The 19,798-nt window shown below is 47.0% G+C and overlaps 1 protein-coding gene across 18 annotated transcripts in view; it reads left to right on the top strand.

Annotated features, from left to right (window-relative positions):
- The window catches only part of Dock9 (dedicator of cytokinesis 9), a 253,384-nt gene that overhangs the window by 195,034 nt on the left and 38,552 nt on the right, over nucleotides 1-19,798 (top strand). For 7 of the 18 annotated variants that reach the window (XM_087912322.1, XM_087912316.1, XM_087912315.1 and 4 more), the window contains exons 34-39: nucleotides 1,774-1,907; nucleotides 3,853-3,967; nucleotides 6,185-6,251; nucleotides 7,445-7,492; nucleotides 9,782-9,918; nucleotides 17,310-17,425. In XM_087912322.1, the coding sequence (XP_087768448.1) occupies nucleotides 1,774-1,907; nucleotides 3,853-3,967; nucleotides 6,185-6,251; nucleotides 7,445-7,492; nucleotides 9,782-9,918; nucleotides 17,310-17,425 (617 nt within the window). Of the gene's footprint in view, nucleotides 1-1,773; nucleotides 1,908-3,852; nucleotides 3,968-6,184; nucleotides 6,252-7,444; nucleotides 7,493-9,781; nucleotides 9,919-10,385; nucleotides 10,430-17,309; nucleotides 17,426-19,798 lie in introns of all 18 variants that reach the window. The other 11 variants (XM_087912328.1, XM_087912331.1, XM_087912320.1 and 8 more) reach the window with 2 other exon arrangements.

The raw sequence follows: 19,798 nt of genomic DNA, 5'->3' as shown, positions 1-19,798 counted from the left end.
AGAGACTTAGAAAAACTGAGCATGGCTTATTCATCAGTCTATCCATCCATCTGACCATCCATCCATCCTTCCTTCCATCCTTCCATCCATCCATCCTTCCATCCATCATCCATCCATCTATCCATCCGTCCATCCACCCGTCCATCCATCCTTCCATCCATCCATCATCCATCCATCCATCCATCCATCCACCCATCTATCCACCCATCCATCCACCCACCCATCCATCCATCCATCCATCCATCATCCATCCATCCATCATCCATCCATCCACCCACCCACCCATCCATCCATCCATCCATCCGTCCAGTGTAGGAGTGTCTCAGCCTGCATGCGCCCACTCTCCTACTGAAATCTGCAACATCTGTTGTGGTTTGCAGTAACGTATTCTGGCCTTGGGTCTTCAGCCTTGTGCTCCCACAGCTGCCAAGCACAGTGCCAAGCATCTCCTCTGAAACCATCTGTAAAACATGGACTTTCGACTGAAGGCCTGTTGGTTTGTAAGATGCCAAGTCCAAAGGGTCCTTTTAGTGTATCATTTATTTCCTCTGTTCTAAACAGGAAGCTAATTCCTTACCTTATGAACACCTCCGTAGGTCCCAGGTAGAGCCCGGTTTCTACCTTCAAATACTGTTGTTTCAGAGATGTAAAATTTTCATTTCCAAGTGAGCGTTAGCCTTCCTTTCTCTGTTTACAACAGACACTGCCAAATATTTCCAGTTTACAAATTAAGGGTGGACCTAACTGCCATCATTTTTCATGGTATCTTCAAGTCAAAACTAATAACACTGTTTATCAGAATTTACTTCTCTGTTTACAGATCTGTTTTTCCAGGCCTTATAAACAAACAGTGCTTACATCCCGGCACCTTAGAAGGCCTTTCAAAAACAATGTGCACAAATTTAAGGAAAAGAAAACCTTTCATTTCATTTTTAGTGACTTCAGGCTGTTTTTAGTGGGTTGTTTATACCGTATGGATACTTAATTGGATCACATTGTTCACTTCCTGTTTCACATTGTTGACCAAAACTTGCTTTTACCATAGCAAAGTACCAAACAGTAGCTGCAGGAAGAGTGGGACACCAGCAGAGGGCGCATAGCAGGGTCCTCTGTTGAAATGCAATCTCTGGCCAGTGCACTGTGGGTCCTTAATGTCCCCTTGCACTTCCTGGGACTTCCCTGAGGCAGCTCGGCATACAGGTTGCACACTGTAGGTTTATGACATAGTTTACTTTTTGATTAAAATGTTTTGGTTGGATTTATCCTTTTTTTGAATCCCATTCTGAAATTGTGTATGCTACTTTAGTCTGAGCAAACCAAATAGCTCCCAGTAAGTGAATTCACAGTGAAAGTGTTTTGATCTCAGTCTCTATTCCCCCGGGTTCTCAAAGGTGATGTCATTTACAAACCAGAGAGCTAGATCCGTGGTTAAGAGGACTTGCAGATCTTGCAGAGGACCTAGGTTCGTTCCCAGCACCCATGTGTCTGCTCACAACCATCTGTAACTCCAATCCCAGGACTTCTGGCTTCCTCTTCTGGCTCCACAGGCTCTTGACACTCAAGGTGTACATCCATCTATACAGGCATCTATACAGACAAACACACACATAAAATCAAAATAATTTTTTTAAAGTTAAAATAATTAAACACAACTCTCAAGTCATGCCCTTGTAGAAAAACACAGCCACGAAAACAGTTCCTCTTGAAATCGAGTACTTCTCTTTATTTTGTGCCGTCTAACCAAGGCTGGGTCTCTCTTTCATGTCCACTCAGCGTCTCCATACACAGCCTCGACCCCCAACATCAACAGTGTGAGGAACGCTGACTCAAGAGGCTCTCTCATCAGCACAGACTCCGGGAACAGCCTTCCAGAAAGGAACCCTGAAAAGAGCAATTCCCTGGATAAGGTGATCTCTCTCCCTGACGTGGTGTTGCTTCTGTAACGGGTGTGGCCAGGGCAACCGTGTTGCATCCTGCTGTTTAGCCCATGCGACATTTGGGGTTGTTGTTTTTGCACACCTTGCTCAGCGCGCAGTAGACGACTAGCTTCGGCCTCGTGGCCCAGACCTTGAATTCATTGTATTGTGGTTGTTACCGGTTTAGTGTGCTGCTGGTAACCAGGAAGCCAGAGCCTTCTGCATATCAGGCAAGCACCCTGCTGTGGAGCGCTGGATCCCTGGAGTCCCCTGAAACTGTGGCTCCTATTTCCAGAGTCTCACACCTGTCCAGGCAGTGTTTACAATGGAGCAGGCAGGAGCAAACGATTCTGGCATATTGACTGGTTCATCTTACCAGTGCTGAGCCGTGGTTGAACCATTCTGGTTACACTGTACCCGCTCCTAACACACACTTTGTTCGACCAAACCTTCCATGCACATTACTCAGCCACAGCCTCCCTAGAACCTTGTAGAAAAAGATAAAGGTTAGATATTAACCAGGAACCTGGCAGGTTGCTATTTCTAAGTGACTTCAGGTTATAAGAAAGTTTTCTGCCAATAAACAGGCGTTTAGGGATGTGCTTCCCCCTGCCATAACATCCCTCCTCAGCCTCAGCACCAGGTTTGTGACCTTGTCGCCGATTCTGTGAATGGCGTTGCCATGGTTGTCTTTAGGCACACGTGTGTCGAGACGTGGACGTGTCAGTCTGGGTCTGTCATGATGTGTTGAACTTTTCCCTTGGCCCCGACATGCCTTCGTGTGTAGAGGGACAAGCTGCTCCGGAGGCACTCCGCTTGTGTCGTGCCCAGTGCAGGAGAGGAGGAGAGCTGCCAGTCAGCCAGGAAACACCGGGTCACCATGGACTTTTCCCTCCTAACAGTTCCACCTTTGCCAGAGGAAACTTTGCATGCTACACCCGTCTTCTCCCTGCAGGAAGTACTGAGTTCCCTTGTCGGCTCTTGGCTCAGCTCAGGGCAATTTTACCACTCGTGACAGCTGCATTTCTTCCTTAAATGAGAATGATTGCACATCTTATTAGTTGAACCTGATATATATATATGTGTGTATATATACATATGACATATATATATATAGAGAGAGAGAGAGAGATTAACCACCAACACTTTTTTCTATGATTTTTTTTTTCATTTGGCACTTGGCAAAAAAGAAAAAGTTCTTAATTTAAATTGGAAACCCAACCTGAAGGGTTGTTTTAGTCTTCCGCGTCTTTCACCAGGATCTAAGAGTCTTACCGAGCTGTTTCGTTGTGAACCCAAGCCTGCTGCTTCCTAGTGGTAAAACTGCGCTCCTCCTCAGCCCCAAGCTTTCTGATGCTGCTGTGTCAGTCAGCTGACTGAGGAGTGGCCTTGCCGTTTAGCGTGGTTGGTAGTGCTGTGCTGTGTGTCCCTGTGTGTCCTTTTTTGTCTGTCATGCGTTTCTCTGTCCGCTCCCTCAGCACACCCATGCTGTGCCCTGAATGACAGGCCTCAGTTGCAGGATTCAGGGCTGGTTTGTAGCCACTCCTCAGGCTCTCCGCGCTGACCTGAGATGAGGGCTCTGTGGTGCCTTGGCGTCCTCCCTCCCAGAATAGATCCTCCTGTACATGTGTTTGGTGTTTTTGCATGAGATTTTACTTAGAATTTCAGGAGTCGTCCCCCCACCCCCTTGGCATAATGAAAACTATTCCTCCCGTGTGAAAGTAAGGTTTGTGCCTTCCTGCTTGTCCCTTAGTCAGAGCCGGAGGTGGCAGCCGTGTGTGTTACACCTGCGTGAGAGGTTTCTTTGTGAACTCTGCCTGCGGGTTACCAGGTCTTTGCAGTCTGTAGTGTTTGCCTTAGAGCAAAAGTGTCTTTTCCTCTAAAGGGAGATATGCGTTTATTGTGGAGTAGCAAGCTCACCTGCATTCCCTTTCAGCACCAGCCGAGCGGCACGCTGGGAAATCCTGTGGTTCGCTGTGACAAACTGGACCAGTCTGAGATCAAGAGTCTGCTCATGTGCTTCCTCTATGTGTTGAAGAGCATGTCTGACGGTGGGTAGAGCCAGAGCGTGTCCGACCATGGGTAGAACCAGAGTGTGTCTGGGTGGGTTGAGCCAGAGCGTGTCTAGGTGGGTAGAGCTAAAACCACTGCCTTGTCCTCGGTGTCTCAATAAATCATTTTAGGTGGCATTAGTTGAAAACATCAAATATTTAAGAGAATCCCATCTTTGTTTCTTTTTTTTATTTGTATTAATTTTCTGAATGCTGTAGAAATAGAAGCCTTGAAGTGGAAAAAATCAGTTACTTTTATTCTAGAAAACAAATTCTAAAATGGAAATTTTTTTAAATATAGTATTTCATTTAGCCCAAGCTGGACCTTTGTGACTAAAAGTGACTTTGAACTTCTGACCCTCCTGTCATCACCTCCAGAGCCCTGGGATGGGCACAGGCTACCCCTACCTGGCTTCCAGTTCATGCCGTGATAAGGACAGAAACCAGGCCTTCGAGATACGTCCCATTCTAGAAATCCAGGGTCATAGAAATAGTCTCCATATTTTCTTAAATGGGTAGCACTAAAAAGCTTTCAGTCAACCCTAGAAATCTGCCTGGTCTTGATTTGTGTGTGTGTGGTAGAGGCAAGGGAGAAAACCACCCCAGAAGATGGTTTGCCAGGCAACAGAGGCGGTTGTACTACACTGCAGCTCGCACACCATTTCTTCCCACTGTAACGAGTCCGTGCGCACCATGCTTCTCAAACGCCCTCCTTGAGTAGCCTCAATCCAGAGCCAGGACTAGCAGGGAGATCACTAGCCACCGGCTGTTCTGCCTGGTGTGTGCTAATGGTAGCCACAGACGCACGCTGGGCCACTGTGAGGCTCCTCAGGGTTCACCTTCCTGAGATGGTCAGTTCAACTCAGCAGTTTGTCTATCTGAGCTCAGAACCCTTGGCGGGTGGGGGGGAGCTACACCCTTACTGTTGGTCACATGAGTCAGACCTGGCCTAGAACATGGCCACCTGTGGTCTACGTTCAGCCATGGTTCTCTTGGGAGGAAAATGGGAGATACATGTTGATGCATTCAAATAAAATGGGAGATACACTTTGATACATTCAGATATGAGCCTCCGATAGCACACCTATAAATGGGACCTTGTCGTCCACATGGGATGAGACTGAGGACTGGGTGACGTGCCCGTGAAATTGAGACAGCACCTAGCACAGCCTGGCACAGCTCCATGCCACATAGCCCATGTCTTCCCTCCCTGCCCCTGGTAAATGTAGAATACAGAATTACAGCCATCTCAACCTCCAGAGACTGAGCCATTTTCCTGAAGGGAAATCTACCTGATTTTCAGCGTCATGTAAAAGAGAGCTGAACATCCATGTATCAAATGCGCCCTGTCGAGAGGGTCCACGCAGAGATTCAAACGTGTGTGGCACTGATTATCCTGTATCCATTTCAAGAATTCCTCCTGTAGATGTAGCTGGTCACACATGTGAAAGCCCGTTTGACAGGATGGTCAGCAAAGCTGCTTATAACAGAACGAAAAAACCAGCCGTGCCGTAATGTCCGTCAATAGAAACTGGTTAGTCCCCTTACGGCCGCACGTAGAGGATTCTCTGCAACATGGAAACATCTGGGTAGAGCCCATCTGTATTGTTCCTTTAGAACTCAAAGGCAGGGGCTGGAGAGTTCAGTTTCCAGCACCTACACTGGACAGCTCACAATGGCCTGTGACTCCAACTCCGGGGATGAGATGCCCTCTGGCCTCCGAAGGCGCCTGCCCTCGTGTGCACACACCCAACACAGACACACGTAATGCACATAATAAAAAACAAATCTAAAATAACTTTAAAAGCAAAACAGCAGATGTTTTCATTGTCAACAAATCCCACGAAGAGGGGGAAGGGCTCTATAGACGGAAATAGAGAGGCTGACTTTGGATTATTATGACCTCTTAGATTCTTCCCATTTTCTAATCTGTTAAGAGCACATTATGTACAACTTAAGTGGATGGGCTTGTGCTATAACACAGCACACTAGGTAATGCATTATTAAAGTTCAGAAGTTTGAGTGTTCTTGGAATTGAGTAAGCCTGCTTTGTGTGTTATCCAGGAGGCCCCACTAGTGAGGTTTGCCTTTTGGCCAAATACAAAAGAGGCAGTGATGGAGACCCACACTCTGGAGTCTATCTGCAATGTCATAAGTGATCATCCGTAATACAAAAAATATATGTTGTGACTCTGACCAAATCAATGCTTATTTTAGATGCACTGTTTACATACTGGAACAAGGCTTCAACCGCTGAACTGATGGATTTCTTTACAATATCTGAGTGAGTGGCTTTGTCCTTACCTGTGGCGTCTTCATCTTTCCAACCAGGGAGTGTGGGGGACACTGTGTCCTCGGGCAGGATGTAGTGCATGACTCAGTTTCCCTCGTGAGTCATCCACAGTGGCCAGCCTTATGATATGTAAATAATTGCTTGTGACTGGTGAGAAACCTCTGTCCTTAAGCCACTTTGATAAAACTGCAAAATGTTTTCACTGCGCTTGTGGCTGCTGTGTCTGGTGGTTTTTGTTGTTGCTTGGTTTTGTTTTTACCTCTTTGGAATAAGTTTCTGATTTCATTTAAGCTCTTTATTTTTAGAAATACAGATTCATAGCACCTTATCTAAAACTGCTAAGGGCAGATAATTTTTCAAAATCAGAATTTGGGCTGTTTTTGAAATTTAACACTTAGGATTTATCGACCTATAACAGCACCTCAGACAGCACCCCTCAACCAAACACACGTTATGGTCAAAGAAAGAATTCCTCAGCTCTGTTACTGGTTATTCAGTTCACAATTGAATGTATGATGACCTAAGCAGCTCTGTGTCTGTCTTCTGCAAAAGATACTTGAAGAAACTCATATGGAAATCTTGTTCTGAGCTTTGTGTGTATCCGAACTGTGAGGGGAAGCCTAGGAACCTGACCTACTGGCGGAAGTGGTTCCGTCCCGTGACCACTTCCATGGCTGACTTCCGTGGGGAGGCTGTCATGCTGTGAACCCAGAGAACTCATTATATTAGCTACCACTTATTAAAGTGCATGGTTTTTAAAGGTTTGGTTTTGTGGCTCTACTCAAAACAGAGTTTTGTACTTGGTGCCTGTCAGGGACCATTCCGTCTGCTTGAGCCCAAAAACAGAGCTCCTTGTTCAGACTCAGACAGGGAAGGAGTAACAGGGCCAATGGGAGTCTCCAAGACATTCTAAGGCACACTGCCTTGGGGCGGGTCTGCCACCCCTGAAGGGCTGAATGCACTCCATCCATGACAGCAGTTCTGATGGCCACACGTGTCTGTGTGCCTTCCCTGATATGTTAATGCTTTTGTTTGGGTGGAGGACCTTATAGAAAATTCCTCAAAGCCAAGAGTTAAGGGCTAGTACGTCATCAGTACCCTTTCTGTTATGGTGAATAGACTTAAACAAAGTCATGGACACAATTCTAACCGCACATTCTCTAATGACTGGCATCTCTCTGCAGGGTCTGCTTGCACCAGTTCCAGTACATGGGGAAACGCTACATAGCCAGGTACTGTGGGGTGACCTGTGACATGGAGTGTCGTTCTCTGTGAGGCTGTGTGAGAATGGTCCCCTGTGGTGGCCAGCAGGTGGGATTCACACAAGCAGCCACGAGCTCAGGTTGCTGCCGTGGAACCGTGGAACTGTCCCGTCTATGTCTGTGTTCCTACCTTCCTCTGTCTCGTTTGTCTCGGTCCCATAGCGACAGTACACCACAGATAATCCTCCCAGGAAGATTCTGGATTCTAACTCACCTCTGTCTCCTCCCCACACTCTCTCCCCGATGAGTTCGTGTCCTATCTGGCTTTAAAAACGCCCCTGCTCCCAACTAAGAAGCTGCTACGTTCTCACCTAACCTTTTTTTTTATTTTTTCCATAATTAAGAGAATGTTTCTGAAAGCCTATGTCAAATTTGTATGGCTCTTCACTGACCTTTCATATGGAGCTTTTCCTTTGTTCTGACCAGTCAGGAAGTGCCCTGTGTTCTTGTCTCACAGAACTGTGTTGGTACTCCGTCTCCCCATGAACCTGTCCTGCCCACACTCTCTCCCACACTCAGGAGTACAGATGTGTGATCAGACAGCCCCCTGGGGGCGTTTCCTCCCTGCACAGCTTGTCATTCCCAGGCCCTTCCCCGGCCCTACCGCCTCCACGTGTATCTGTCCGTCCGTGTGTCTTTCTGTGTCGGCGGCAGGGCATTCCATCACGGTCCTCTATTATATTTTAACAGTTTGGTTATAAGTAAAACTGCACTGGGTTTAAGAGAGCCTGCTAAGTCTAGTTTTAATTGAATTTGCTTTCCTTGTGGTTTACAGCAGCGAAACAGAACAGACGTTAATAGCCACGGCATTTGAGCGTGGCTGACCTTTTCTGCCGCTGCTGTCCGTGCTGGGGATATCCGAGAACTTTTCAGAGTTATATTTTGTGTTAAGAAATGAAAGCTGGTGTCCTCTTTTAAAAAGAAACAAGTTTAGTGGGACCGTTTTTGCTCTTTCCTCTTATTAGTATTTTGCTTTAATTGAAAATGTGGTCATTTTAAAGTTCCCTGGTCTTAACCTCTGTTCGTATCACCACTGTGATTTTATGTTTGTTTTCGAGTACAAAATGCAAGTATATACAGGGTGCCTGGATGCCGGTGAACATAGCTTGACTTCCTCTCTCCCGCATTGCCTGGTGACACCGAAAAGCTCTGTGCTTAGCAACTGCCGCTCCTTCCTGGCGGTTTCTCCGAGCTCCCTCACAGTAAGGCAATAGGAGAGTGTTCTGAGGATAAAATCTCTGAGCTTGAACTGGCAGTGACTGGGAAGCTGCCGGCTCCTCCCTGACAAAATATTTTAGAATAATGTCTAACGTGGCTCTTTCTCTTCCCTCCCCATAATGGATATAAATTTAGCTTTTGGAGGAAAAATTTGTCACCGTGTAAGCCCCTGTATATATTTGCAAAGAATATGGACTAATTAAGAGTGGATAGGCAGGGGAGGTGGGGGTAGAGACGTGGTCCCTGTGTTCCTTGCACTGTGGAAAGACACGCCCTGCTCTCTACAAAAATTGTCATGGTCTCTGCTGCATGTGACTGGGGTCTTGAACCATGACATGAATGTCGTCGCTGTTTGCCGTCCATGGTGGTGTGGTCGTGTGAACACTGTGCCTTCTCCTTGTCCCTGGGAAGGGATCCAGCAGCATGCTGTCGATGACAATCCCTGCATGTCCCTGTTGTACACACAGTAACACTGTAAGGGGCACGGTTGGCTCCGGGATGGGGTACAGGTGTCGTAGTCTGGTTCCGTCTGCTCTGGTGATGGTACACACTAGGGAAGTGAGCTGTCTGACTGCTAACCCGGACACTTGTCTGTTTTCTCTACTCGGCCGCTTCACAAGTTTAACAAAGTGTGTGGCACTTCCTCCTGCTTGGGTAAGAGTACAGGCATTCAACTGACTCATTTAACCCCTGTCATTGCATGTGTCCTCTGCGTCTGTTGGTGCCTTGTTTAATTAGCATAAAGTTTTGCTCATGCCCCGTAGTTCGTCAGATGCTGACTGTTATATCCACCCTGGAGCAATGCTCTTGTTTGAAGAGAGCGTCTCCACCGGACTTTCTTTACAATGAGAAAGACTCAATGCCTTGGCTTGGTTTTGTTCCTTCGGAGTCTGGTGGCTTTGCCGTGCACTGTGTCCCCAGCCACGTGGCTTCGTGTAGCCCGGCTGCCCCTGTGTCGTGTCCCAGCTTCACTAATGCTCTCGTCTCGCTTATTGTAACACGCCTAACGTTTGCTTCTGTCCCATCTCACTCGTGTTACAGGAACCAGGAGGGGTTGGGACCCGTAGGTCATGATCGAAAGTCTCAGACATTGCCTGTTTCCCGTAACAGAACAGGAATGATGCATGCCAGATTGCAGCAGCTGGGCAGCCTGGATAACTCTGTCACTTTTAACCACAGTAAGTCCCATGCCATACCATCGTAACAGCCAGCTATCTCTGTGCCGTCTCCGAGGGGACAGCCCGGCCACACCGTACCACGTCACCGACTTGATTTTTCTTCCAGAGCAAAACGATTAGGAAGAAGAGGTCCCTTTCTTGGAGGAGTGTCCTGAGCAGTGGGGGGTAACAGAATGTGGAGCCCAACCAGCTACGGCACCCATCTGAAAGCGCTTAGTCACGTTGCCCTAACTCCAGACAGAATTTGGCAGAGCCGATGGGCAGACACTGTCTCGTATTTCTTGTGTTAATTTTATCGCCCGTCCCTCCTCCCCCCCATCACATCTGGGTCCTGGTCCGTGCGTGTAATTGGTTGAGCGCCCACGTTCTGACATCCCGCCTGCAAATGAATTTTTAAAGCCCGTGAATCGATTTGCGAGGGTATGGAGAAGCACCCAGTAACAAAGTGACTTTTTCTGTGTTTTCAGTGTGAGAAAGATATCAAGTGTGCTTGGGATATCTGTAGACAATGGTAAGATGTGATCCGGTCGGGGTCTGCTCTCCAGGCCCTTCACTTGCAACAAAGACCTTTCCATCCGCCTCGCCTCCTAACTGCGGGCTTTCCTAACTTCACCGTAGCCATTCTGCTAGTACGTGGGACCGGCCTTTAGATTTACTTCTACCAGTTACCCAAACAGCTTGATGCCCTGTCTCTAGACATTCTGGCGTTTTAATCTACCTATGGGTTTCTCAAAGCAAAAAACCTAAAAGGTACCGGCCATGCAGCCCATGAAAAATTAATAAGACCATCTGTGGAGTCTCGCTTCTATTTCTGTTTTCTCAAGAGCTTTTCCTTCTCCTCTTCGAGCATCACGTAGCTAGTCCTACAAAAGCATGTTCTCATTCCCGGCACTGTCTGTAATACATGATTATTAATATCCTCCATCGTCCCTAATCACAACAATTCCATCTGCTGTGGTTGTCAGACTTCTTCCTTCATGCAGTCTCTGCATAAAGACAGCTTTCCCACCCCCTTGTACTGGAAACAGTCCCGAGAAGGGGGCAGCACGAAGTGAGGCTTCTCGGGTGTGGTGGCACACATCTTTAATCCCAGCACTCAGGAGGCAGAGGCAGTGGGATGACTCTCTGTGAGCAAGCTCAAGGCTAGCCTACTCTATATATCGAATTTGAGGCCAAGGTTACATGGTGAGACCTTGTGTCAGAAAAACCACACAAAATTTGGGCTGGAGAGATGGCTCCGTAGTTGAGCAGTGACAGTTTGGCCAGAGGACCTAGGTTCAGTTCCCAGCACCCACATGGCAGCTCAAAACCATCTGTAACTCCAGTCCCGGGGACTTCTGGCCAACATGTGGTACACAGACATATATGCAGACAAAACATCCATACACACAAATACTTTTTAAAAGGAAAAAAAGCACACGAAACAAAAACAAACCTGTGCGGCGGCTTTGCACGCTTTCACCAACAAAGTTAAAGCTAAAGGGAACAACCTCACCCTGGGGTCCAGGCTTCTCTCAGAACAAAGTCATATCGTCTGCCACCCACTGAACTAAGTAAGGACTTCCAGTTCTGGTTCTGTGCTCTTACCCGTAGAGTAGGGTGCATATTTATGAGACATTTGAGGCTATAATACTTGTGTTTTTAACCCTTTGTTGGGCTTGATGAACAAGGGGTTAAAGCAAAGAACGCCAGGGCTTCTGTTATTTTTTACTCTTCATTTCCTGTTTTGTAGCAGAAACACAGTCCCCTGTGCCACGCTGGGCTGTTGGAGCTCACGTTCCCAGATTATCTAAGCCACAGTCCTTTACTGTCCGCTGAAATAAATGCAGGAACACGGGGGGATTTTTCCCTAAGCGGACGAAGGCCCCAGCTCTAGGTGTCAAATGAACAGAGGTGACAGCCCAGCCAGGATACCCGCCCCTTCCTGCAGATGGAGGCAGCGGCAGAGGCCAGGGACTCATGGCAGGACAGACATGGCAGGCTGGGCTGCTGCAGAACCAGCCTATCGGCGAGACTGGCTTCTCTCCCTGCAGCCCACAGAGAAGCTGGCACCCCGCCTTCCCCTTAGTTTTCAGTGGCACGCTGTCCTCAGTCACATGACTCTCCTCAGTCACCTGTCTCTGCTGCTCTGCCAGGAATTAATGCTCTCTGATTCCTTTGGCCTCCACCTGTTTCTCCACGGTTCCTCTTCCTGAGTTGTTAAATCATCACGTCTTCCAGGACTCAGTCTTACTCTCGAGATTTAGTTCTGATTAGATGGCGTTAGCCTTGCCTGCCACCACCTCGTTTAGCTCCTCATGGAACTTGGCCAAAAGCCTGCAAAGAGAATGAACGTCTACTGTGTTATGTGTATAATGTATATGGCATATACGTACGCATACATACCTGCTCATCTCTATCTAGGTATTCTGGGGAAGCTTGAGATCATGCATGTCCTTTTGCAAAAAAGAAAAACTTGCATTGCAGCCCCTTCTGTTAATCCAGACAATGTGATACAGAGCCTGGAAGTGGACAGCCTGCCTGCTGGGGGGGATATGCAGAGGCTAAAGCTGCTTCTCTTGGTGGCCATTGCTTCCCTTTTTGTCAGACATGCTCTTGGCCAGCAGGGGGCAGCAGAGGCCCATTACGGCCAGCCTTCTGTAGGCAGGGCTGCACATGCTCTTCCCTTACTCCCCAGAGAGGAGGCTGTGGGAGAATCCACCATGGGCCCTGCCCGTGGATTTCAGAAAACGGTGTATCTACATAGGTCATCTGAGGTGCTAGTCCATCAGTCATGATGTTTATTGCACCTGAACTGGCTCAAGGTTACGAATGAGGTTACCTGCTTGAGGTTAGTTGTCTGAATGTCCTCAGAGGGGACATGAGCTTGGGCCACGTGTCTTCAGGTGTCTTCACAGTTTGAGACTGTATACTTAGTGCCATTTTCAAACTCAGGTGGCCTTTATTCTGCGGTATTCCTCAAAGAAGAGACAGTCAGTACCATGGTTCATGTGAGCTTGCACCTTATGGATTGTGACCACAGATAGCTCTGAGCATGGTTGTTTTATGTGAGTCAGGGGAGCTAGTAAATTCTATCATTTTGCCATAGAATATTGTTCTTTATTCCGTATACACCCTTGCTCATCTGTGAGGGAAACCTAAGAAGGCAGTTAGGTGGGAGGGGTGAATAACTGATGTTGGTCACACTTAGGCTTTCTTACATAAGCTACATTGGCATCTCATAGAGCCACAAGCAGGTAGCTCACATAGGCAAGATGGCGGGTTCCCATCTGAGGACTCCTTTCAGCAGGAAAGGGGCTTTGTCAGTTCATGTTTTATACCCTATACTTCTGTCTTTCTGGGTGTGTATGGTTATCCAGAAGGGATGAAAGTCACAATAAAAATACAGAGTTTGGTTCCATAGAGGAAAACCAGCTGTGGAACTGGAAGCACAGCCTGGGAGACTGTGGGTCTGACCCATCTCTACATTCCTCACCATCAGAAGGCAGAGGTGGCTGGGGGGCTCCTGACACAATCATTCCGATGCAATGTCTCGGGGAAGAGGCCAAGTTACAGATGGAGTCAGCAGGGTTAGAGATGGACTTGTAAGCTATAGTAGGGTTAATTACATTTAAACCTAACATATGACATGGAGGTGTGCTCCTTTTTGGCCCTTGAGTGTTCAAAATCCTTTGAGGTTTTAAAACAAGTCTTGGTGCCGGGGCAGTGTGTTGGTGAAGTGCTTGCTGTGTAAGCCGGGAGGCCTGAGCTGAGATTCCCAGCACCCACATAAAAGCTGGTGTGTGTCGGTCACCCCAGGCCTGGGTGTACAGAGGCAGGTGAAGCCTGGGGGTGGGCTGGCCAGCGATTCCAGCCAGTACAGCAAGCTCCAGGTTCCGTAAAAGGACCTGCTGGAGAAATAAGTTGGAGACGGGCGAGTGAGATTGCTCAGCCCCTAAAGGCCGCTAAACCTGCCCACTTGAGTTTGGTCTCCAGGGCCCATGTGGTGTAAAAGGAGACCCTACTTCTGCAAATGGCCCTCTCCCCTCCAAACAGGCACACCCCAATAATAGTCAAGTAAAGAAATGTAGTTTGAAGTTTTCTCTAATAGTGTGGAAAGCAGTAGAGGAAGACATGCAACGTGTGTCTCTGCCTCCACGCATGCTCACACCACACGCTAACACACAATTTTAAAATAAAAGCAAGTCTTATCACAGGTGTAACGGTGGTTTAAAATTTTTATAAATGTGAGTTGTGAATGCTGAGGACTCCCAAACCAGCCCACAACATGCTACCCAAAGATGTCACCCCTGTGGCAGAGGCCTGTTGCTCCTGCAGGCTGAGCAGCCATGCATTACTGACCCCTAGTGGAAGTAGTAGTCTTCACAACACTTTCGACTGACCCTTTATGGGGGCCTGAGTTTGAACCCCCGAACCCACATTAGAACAAAGCCAGCCAGGTGTGGTGGCGCTGGCACACATGTAATTGAGCACAGACGACTCCTGGAACTTACTGACTAGCCGTCCTGGCGTGTTGGGTGGGCCCAAGGCCGGTGAGACACCCTGATAAACAAGATCTAAGATGGCGGGTGTATGTGAGTGTGAGCCATGCCCATCCATCACTCAGCCTTCAGTTGAGAAATCTTGGTCCCTGAAGACCAGTCTTGTAGAGTTACTAATTCTTTCATTTTCCTGTGTTCTCTAACATGACTGTTGATAGCATCTTCCCGAGACGTTCTGTCTCAGGCTTCTGTGACTGAGGACAGTCTGAGCTGCCGCTTAGTGTCAGGGATCTTACAAGGTTGAGCACTAGTTTGAGAATTCTGCTGAGTCGAGGCTGTGTGGCAGGCCCTGTTGAGAGGACAGATTTCTGTGTGACCCAGACACTCATTCTCCACAAATCTGATTTAACCCCTTTTCTTTGGGTTTTGTTTAATTTTTGTGACTTTTAATTAATTTTTTCATTAATATACAGAATAAATGGGTTCCATTATATTTCCATATCTGTATATCATTGTGCTCTTCTCATATATGTATCCGCCCCAATACCCATCTCTACACCTGCCCTGTCCCCACTTTTGCTGAGCCCAAGAGATAGGTAGCTCATAGCATCTTGTCATTGCTGTATTTCATGTATATGTAATTCTTTCACTTAAGCAGCCTGGCACCTTGGTTCCGTGTTTTTAAAACGACAAGACACGTTAAGATCTGATTCTCTGTTTCCAGACTTTGGGCCAGGAGTAGGTCAGTGCTGCAGGGATTCCTCAGTAGGAGGCCATCTCATTTATCATAGCTACCTGCATGCTCTTAGCCTGAGTGTTTTGTAGAAAGATGGGCAATTCTATAAAGAGAAAGCTGTAAAATCACCAGTAACCACATTCTTTTCAAACTCTTAGCCCAGACCACAACTCCCTGGGAGTGAATAGCAGCTTCCTTAAAGGTCCCTGAGGCCTGTGGGAATGTTTAGCTGGCCTGATCGCAGCTGATGTTTTGGGTTTTGTCCCCTCTCCGTGGTTTGTATCTCTGTCGCAGTATCCATCAGTCCTTCCACTATCTCTGTATCTTACCCCACACCACCCCCAAAGGAATGCCTTGACTTGTGTAAAAGCAGTACGGTGGCATTAGTACCCCCCCAAATAGCCATCTTTCTTTTCTCTAGAAAACTGCTTGTTCAAAAATGGACAAAGAAGGACGGGAGAGAGGGCTCAGAGGTTAAGAGCACTGGCTGCTCTTCCAGTTCTTCTAAGTTTGATTCCCAGCAACCACATGGTGGCTCGCACCATCTGTAGTGAGCTCCAATGCCCTCTTCTGGCGTACAGGCATGCATGCAGGCAGAACACTGTATCCATAGTAAATAAAGACATCCTTTTAAAATGGACAAACAAACAAAAAAAAAAGGATAGTGTTGAATATATTCTATATCCTCATGAGGAGGGAGACAGCCCTGACACAGGGGGACAGGGAACCTTAGACGTAAAATCTCAGAACTACCTGTTGAAAAGCAGAGTTGAATGAATACACTTGATAGTGTTTTCATGGCAGTCTCAAAGCACCTCCCGTGGCTTTAAAAGCTCCTCTCTAGTATTTGTGGAACTATAATTCTCACATTTCCTTCCATCAGAACAAAGTCCTGCTATTCTCTCTTCCTGCTATTTGACTATATCAGTCTTCTGATGCAGTGACCCAAGTAGGAATTTGGAGTACAGGTTCTAGGTGGAGGGCGGTTCCCATTAGTAATCTCAAGGAAATTCTATAGGTTTTTCTGTGCTACATTTTTCTGATCTCTGAACTAACGTCTTCCTCTCTGGAGTATTAAACAAAAGACCAATTAGTAGGTGTTGCTTCCTCGGTCACTCCTTGGAGAAAGTCATTCCATTGTGTCCTGCTGTGTTGCCATCGCTCTGTATCAGCCAGACACCATGGTAACATCTTCACATCCTCTCCACGTGTTTCTGCTAATGCATTCCATTTCATAGTTTAATATCGTAAATTGTATGTCAAATTGCATTTATTTTGCAGCCACTGTTGAAGATTGCAGTTTAAGTTGTATATGGTAAAACTAAGTTTACATGACAGGTCTTTCTGGTCCTTTCCATAGACATTTCTTTCCAATATATTGGCTTTTATGCTTTTTATTAAAGCAAGTAGATTATTTGCAGTACAGTCAACTCTTGATTATCACTTGTGATTCTAGCTAAATGCAGGCCTTGGTCTTACCGACTTAATGCTTTATGTTGTTCAGTTTGTGCTGGGCACATTCTGTGAACCTCACAATACTAATGAATTTATCCTCCCGACAGCCCTTTGAAGTGTGGATACTTTATCCCTGTTCTACAGATGGGGCTGCTGAAGTATAAAGAGGTCAGCCAACTTGCAGTAACACCAGATAGTAAGTTGTAGCTAGGTGGAGTAACTGGTCATCAGCCCCATCTCTTCTCACCATAGGGTGATTGGGATGTTGTCAGCACCCTGGCCATTGTAACAGCTCAGCCATGCAGCTGGTAGACTGCAACTGGTTTGATGGGTGTGCTGGTACCACCGTCTTACTACCTTATGACCTCAAGCTAGCCCTGTAGCTTACCTGGGCCTCTTCCCTTGTCGGCAAAAGGTACTTAACAAGGTGCATACTTCACGGGGCTGCTGAGTGACGATCATAGCATGGTGTTCCCAGACTCAGCTGGCACCAAGCAAGCACACTGTAAATGGCTGTTGCTGTCACTGAGCCTCCAGAGTAGGAAAAGATGCATCATTAAACGGGAACATATTAATGCCGACTCCTCACAAAGGCAAAGGGGGAGACGGGCCCTGAAAAGTTGATCATCTGTAAATAATCAAGAGTTGACTGTCACTGCCGTACCTCGCCAGCCCTGTGCCTGATCCCCCAGACAGTAACGCTGTGTTGATTCATGCAGGCTATGGCCACTCGGAGGCAGATGTCCTGCATCAGTCACTTCTCGAAGCCAACATTGCTACAGAAGTTTGCCTCACCACTCTGGACACGCTCTCTCTGTTCACGCTGGCTTTTAAGGTTTGTGTCGAACACGCCCTGCCCAAGGTCAGAGGTTTTATCTGGTAAATCCATTCAGTTTACTAAGTCAACCAACATGCTTGCCCAATGTGTTTTTACTTCAGTTAAGACTGCTAATCTCCAGGCTTCATGAATCTTCCAAGCTTAATGAGGCTTTCCCGTAGAAAGTGACTGCAGCTCCCGTTCTTACAGATACCAGAGGCTCTCCCTGGAGACAGCTGTCTTGGCTAGAAGAAAGTATTTATCCTACGCCCTCCATATGATAAGTGTGGGAACCTAATGAGGCATTTCTGCCCCGAATATCTTGAAGCAAAGTCAAATGTCTTAAATTAGATATTTAAGGAGAGAGGCGAGTTAAACATAAACTCATATTTTTCTAATTATTTATTACTAAATTAAATGACAAAAGCATTCATGAAAAAGAAGTGAAAGAATTTTGGTGTTTTTTTTTTTTAAGTTTTATTTACTATGTATACAGTGTTCTGTGTGTCTGTATGCTTGCTGGCCAGAAGAGGGCACCAGATCTCATTGCAGATGGCTATGAGCCACCATGTGGTTGCCAGGAATTGAACTCAGGACCTCTGGAAGAGCAGTCAGTGCTCTTAACCTCTGAGCCATCTCTCCAGCCCCCTTGGTTTTGTTTTTTAACTTAGGAAATAATTAAGTCACTGGTGCAGGTTTTTCAAGCCTCTCTCTGTTTGGGAGGACAAAACCAAACTCAGTTTAAAAAAATTTTTCAGTTAGTATATATAATGGTTTTAATTTTGGTGTTTTTATACATATATACCATTGTACCGTGTTCTGTCTTGTTAGGAGCCTAGCACGTCCACTTAACGGTTCCTTCCATTCCTATAGGAAAAGACACTGAGTTAGCCGATAGCTATGACTGTTGGAACCATGTGTTTAATTACAAGGGTGTTAGAGAACGCTAACCAGAGTCAGGATCTGTTTCGTCTTCTCCACTTATTATGAAACACACCTCCTGGGTGGGCCGAGAGCATAGCTCGGCTGTTACGGTTCTTGCCTAGAGTGCACAAGGCTCTAGGTGTGAGTACCAGTATCCCAGTCCAGGTGTGGCAGACGTGGATGTGATCCTATCACCTGGGAGATGGGGATGAAGGATCCCAAGTTCAAGGTTGTCCTTGTCTACAGTCGAGGCTGGCCTGGGCTCCATGAGACTTTCGTAAAAGAATTGCTTTTTCTTTACTAGTGGTACTAAAACTAATGACCCCCCAAATATCATGTAACTATAGTGCTCTCTCCTTAGGTACCAGGCTACCCGTGTCCCCCATTAATCATGTTACTAGGAATTCAGTTGAGACACAGGACTACCCACACTCAACAAAGGCATGCAAAGGAGCAATGTATGCTTGCTTGGAGCCCTCCAGCCATGGCTGCCCCTCCTGGAAACTTACTAGAAATGTCAGTTCTCTGACCTAAGCCCTAGCATGATCAATCAGAAGCCCCGAGTGTGAGGTCTAAACCCCACGGTTGGAGAAGCACACTCTACTAGGACCCAGAGAGGTCTTGGAATCTCTCAATCTCTCTCTCTCTCTCTCTCTCTCTCTCTCTCTCTCTCTCTCTCTGGATAGTTTTAGTGTAAGAGTCTAGGCCACGAAGGTTCTTAGTGTGTTTTTATGTTCAGCTGTGTGCCTTGTATGTGTGCCTAGCACAAATCCTTTAGGCCAGAGCGGCAGTGGCAACATGTCTCTTTGCTCTCTAACTGGACCCCACTGTGTGAAGAGGCAGGACACTTCGGAGGAAGGGCCTGTGCAGAGCAGGCGCACAGGCAGAAAGGCTACTTACAGCCCAGGGACACCATGGGTGTCTCTCCTTCTTGCGGCTAACCCTGGCAATCGCTCTGTGACTCAGGGTGGGGTTTCGTACCCACCTCCTTTCTCTGTTCTGGGGTTTCTGACCTTAGTTTGTCACAATCGGAACACAAGATTGTTTTAGAGTTGCCGTCTTACAAACGAGACTGTTGGGGCTCAGTTTACCTATGTGGTGCCTGACCAAAAACTATGCATGCTGTCCCTCCAAAATGTTTGATTATAGCTTAGCTGAATGCCCAGGAAGCCAGGCTGGGTAAGGACATCACTCGGGGAAGACAGGATTCTGTATCATTCCCTGCCCATCAGTTCACGGATGCCTATAATGGCACTCCCATGTTAGAATTAAGATATCACATCCAGAGTCAGTTGTGATGGTGATACGTGCTCACAAATAAGTCTGCGGAAACAGTCGGGACTAAGCCCGTAAACCACACGGCGGTTTTCTAGAAACCTGTCCTAGTGGTCAGTATTCTGATGGACCTCCTTGACCTACAGGAGCATTTTGTGCTTGCCTTGGGGCACCTGTAGCAGAACTGGTTTA

Source organism: Myodes glareolus, chromosome 12 (genome assembly GCF_982192425.1).
Source record: "Myodes glareolus chromosome 12, mMyoGla1.1, whole genome shotgun sequence".
NCBI classification, from domain to species: Eukaryota; Metazoa; Chordata; class Mammalia; order Rodentia; family Cricetidae; genus Myodes; species Myodes glareolus.
Note: the sequence above shows the minus strand (reverse complement) of the source record. Positions and strands in the feature narration are given on the sequence as shown.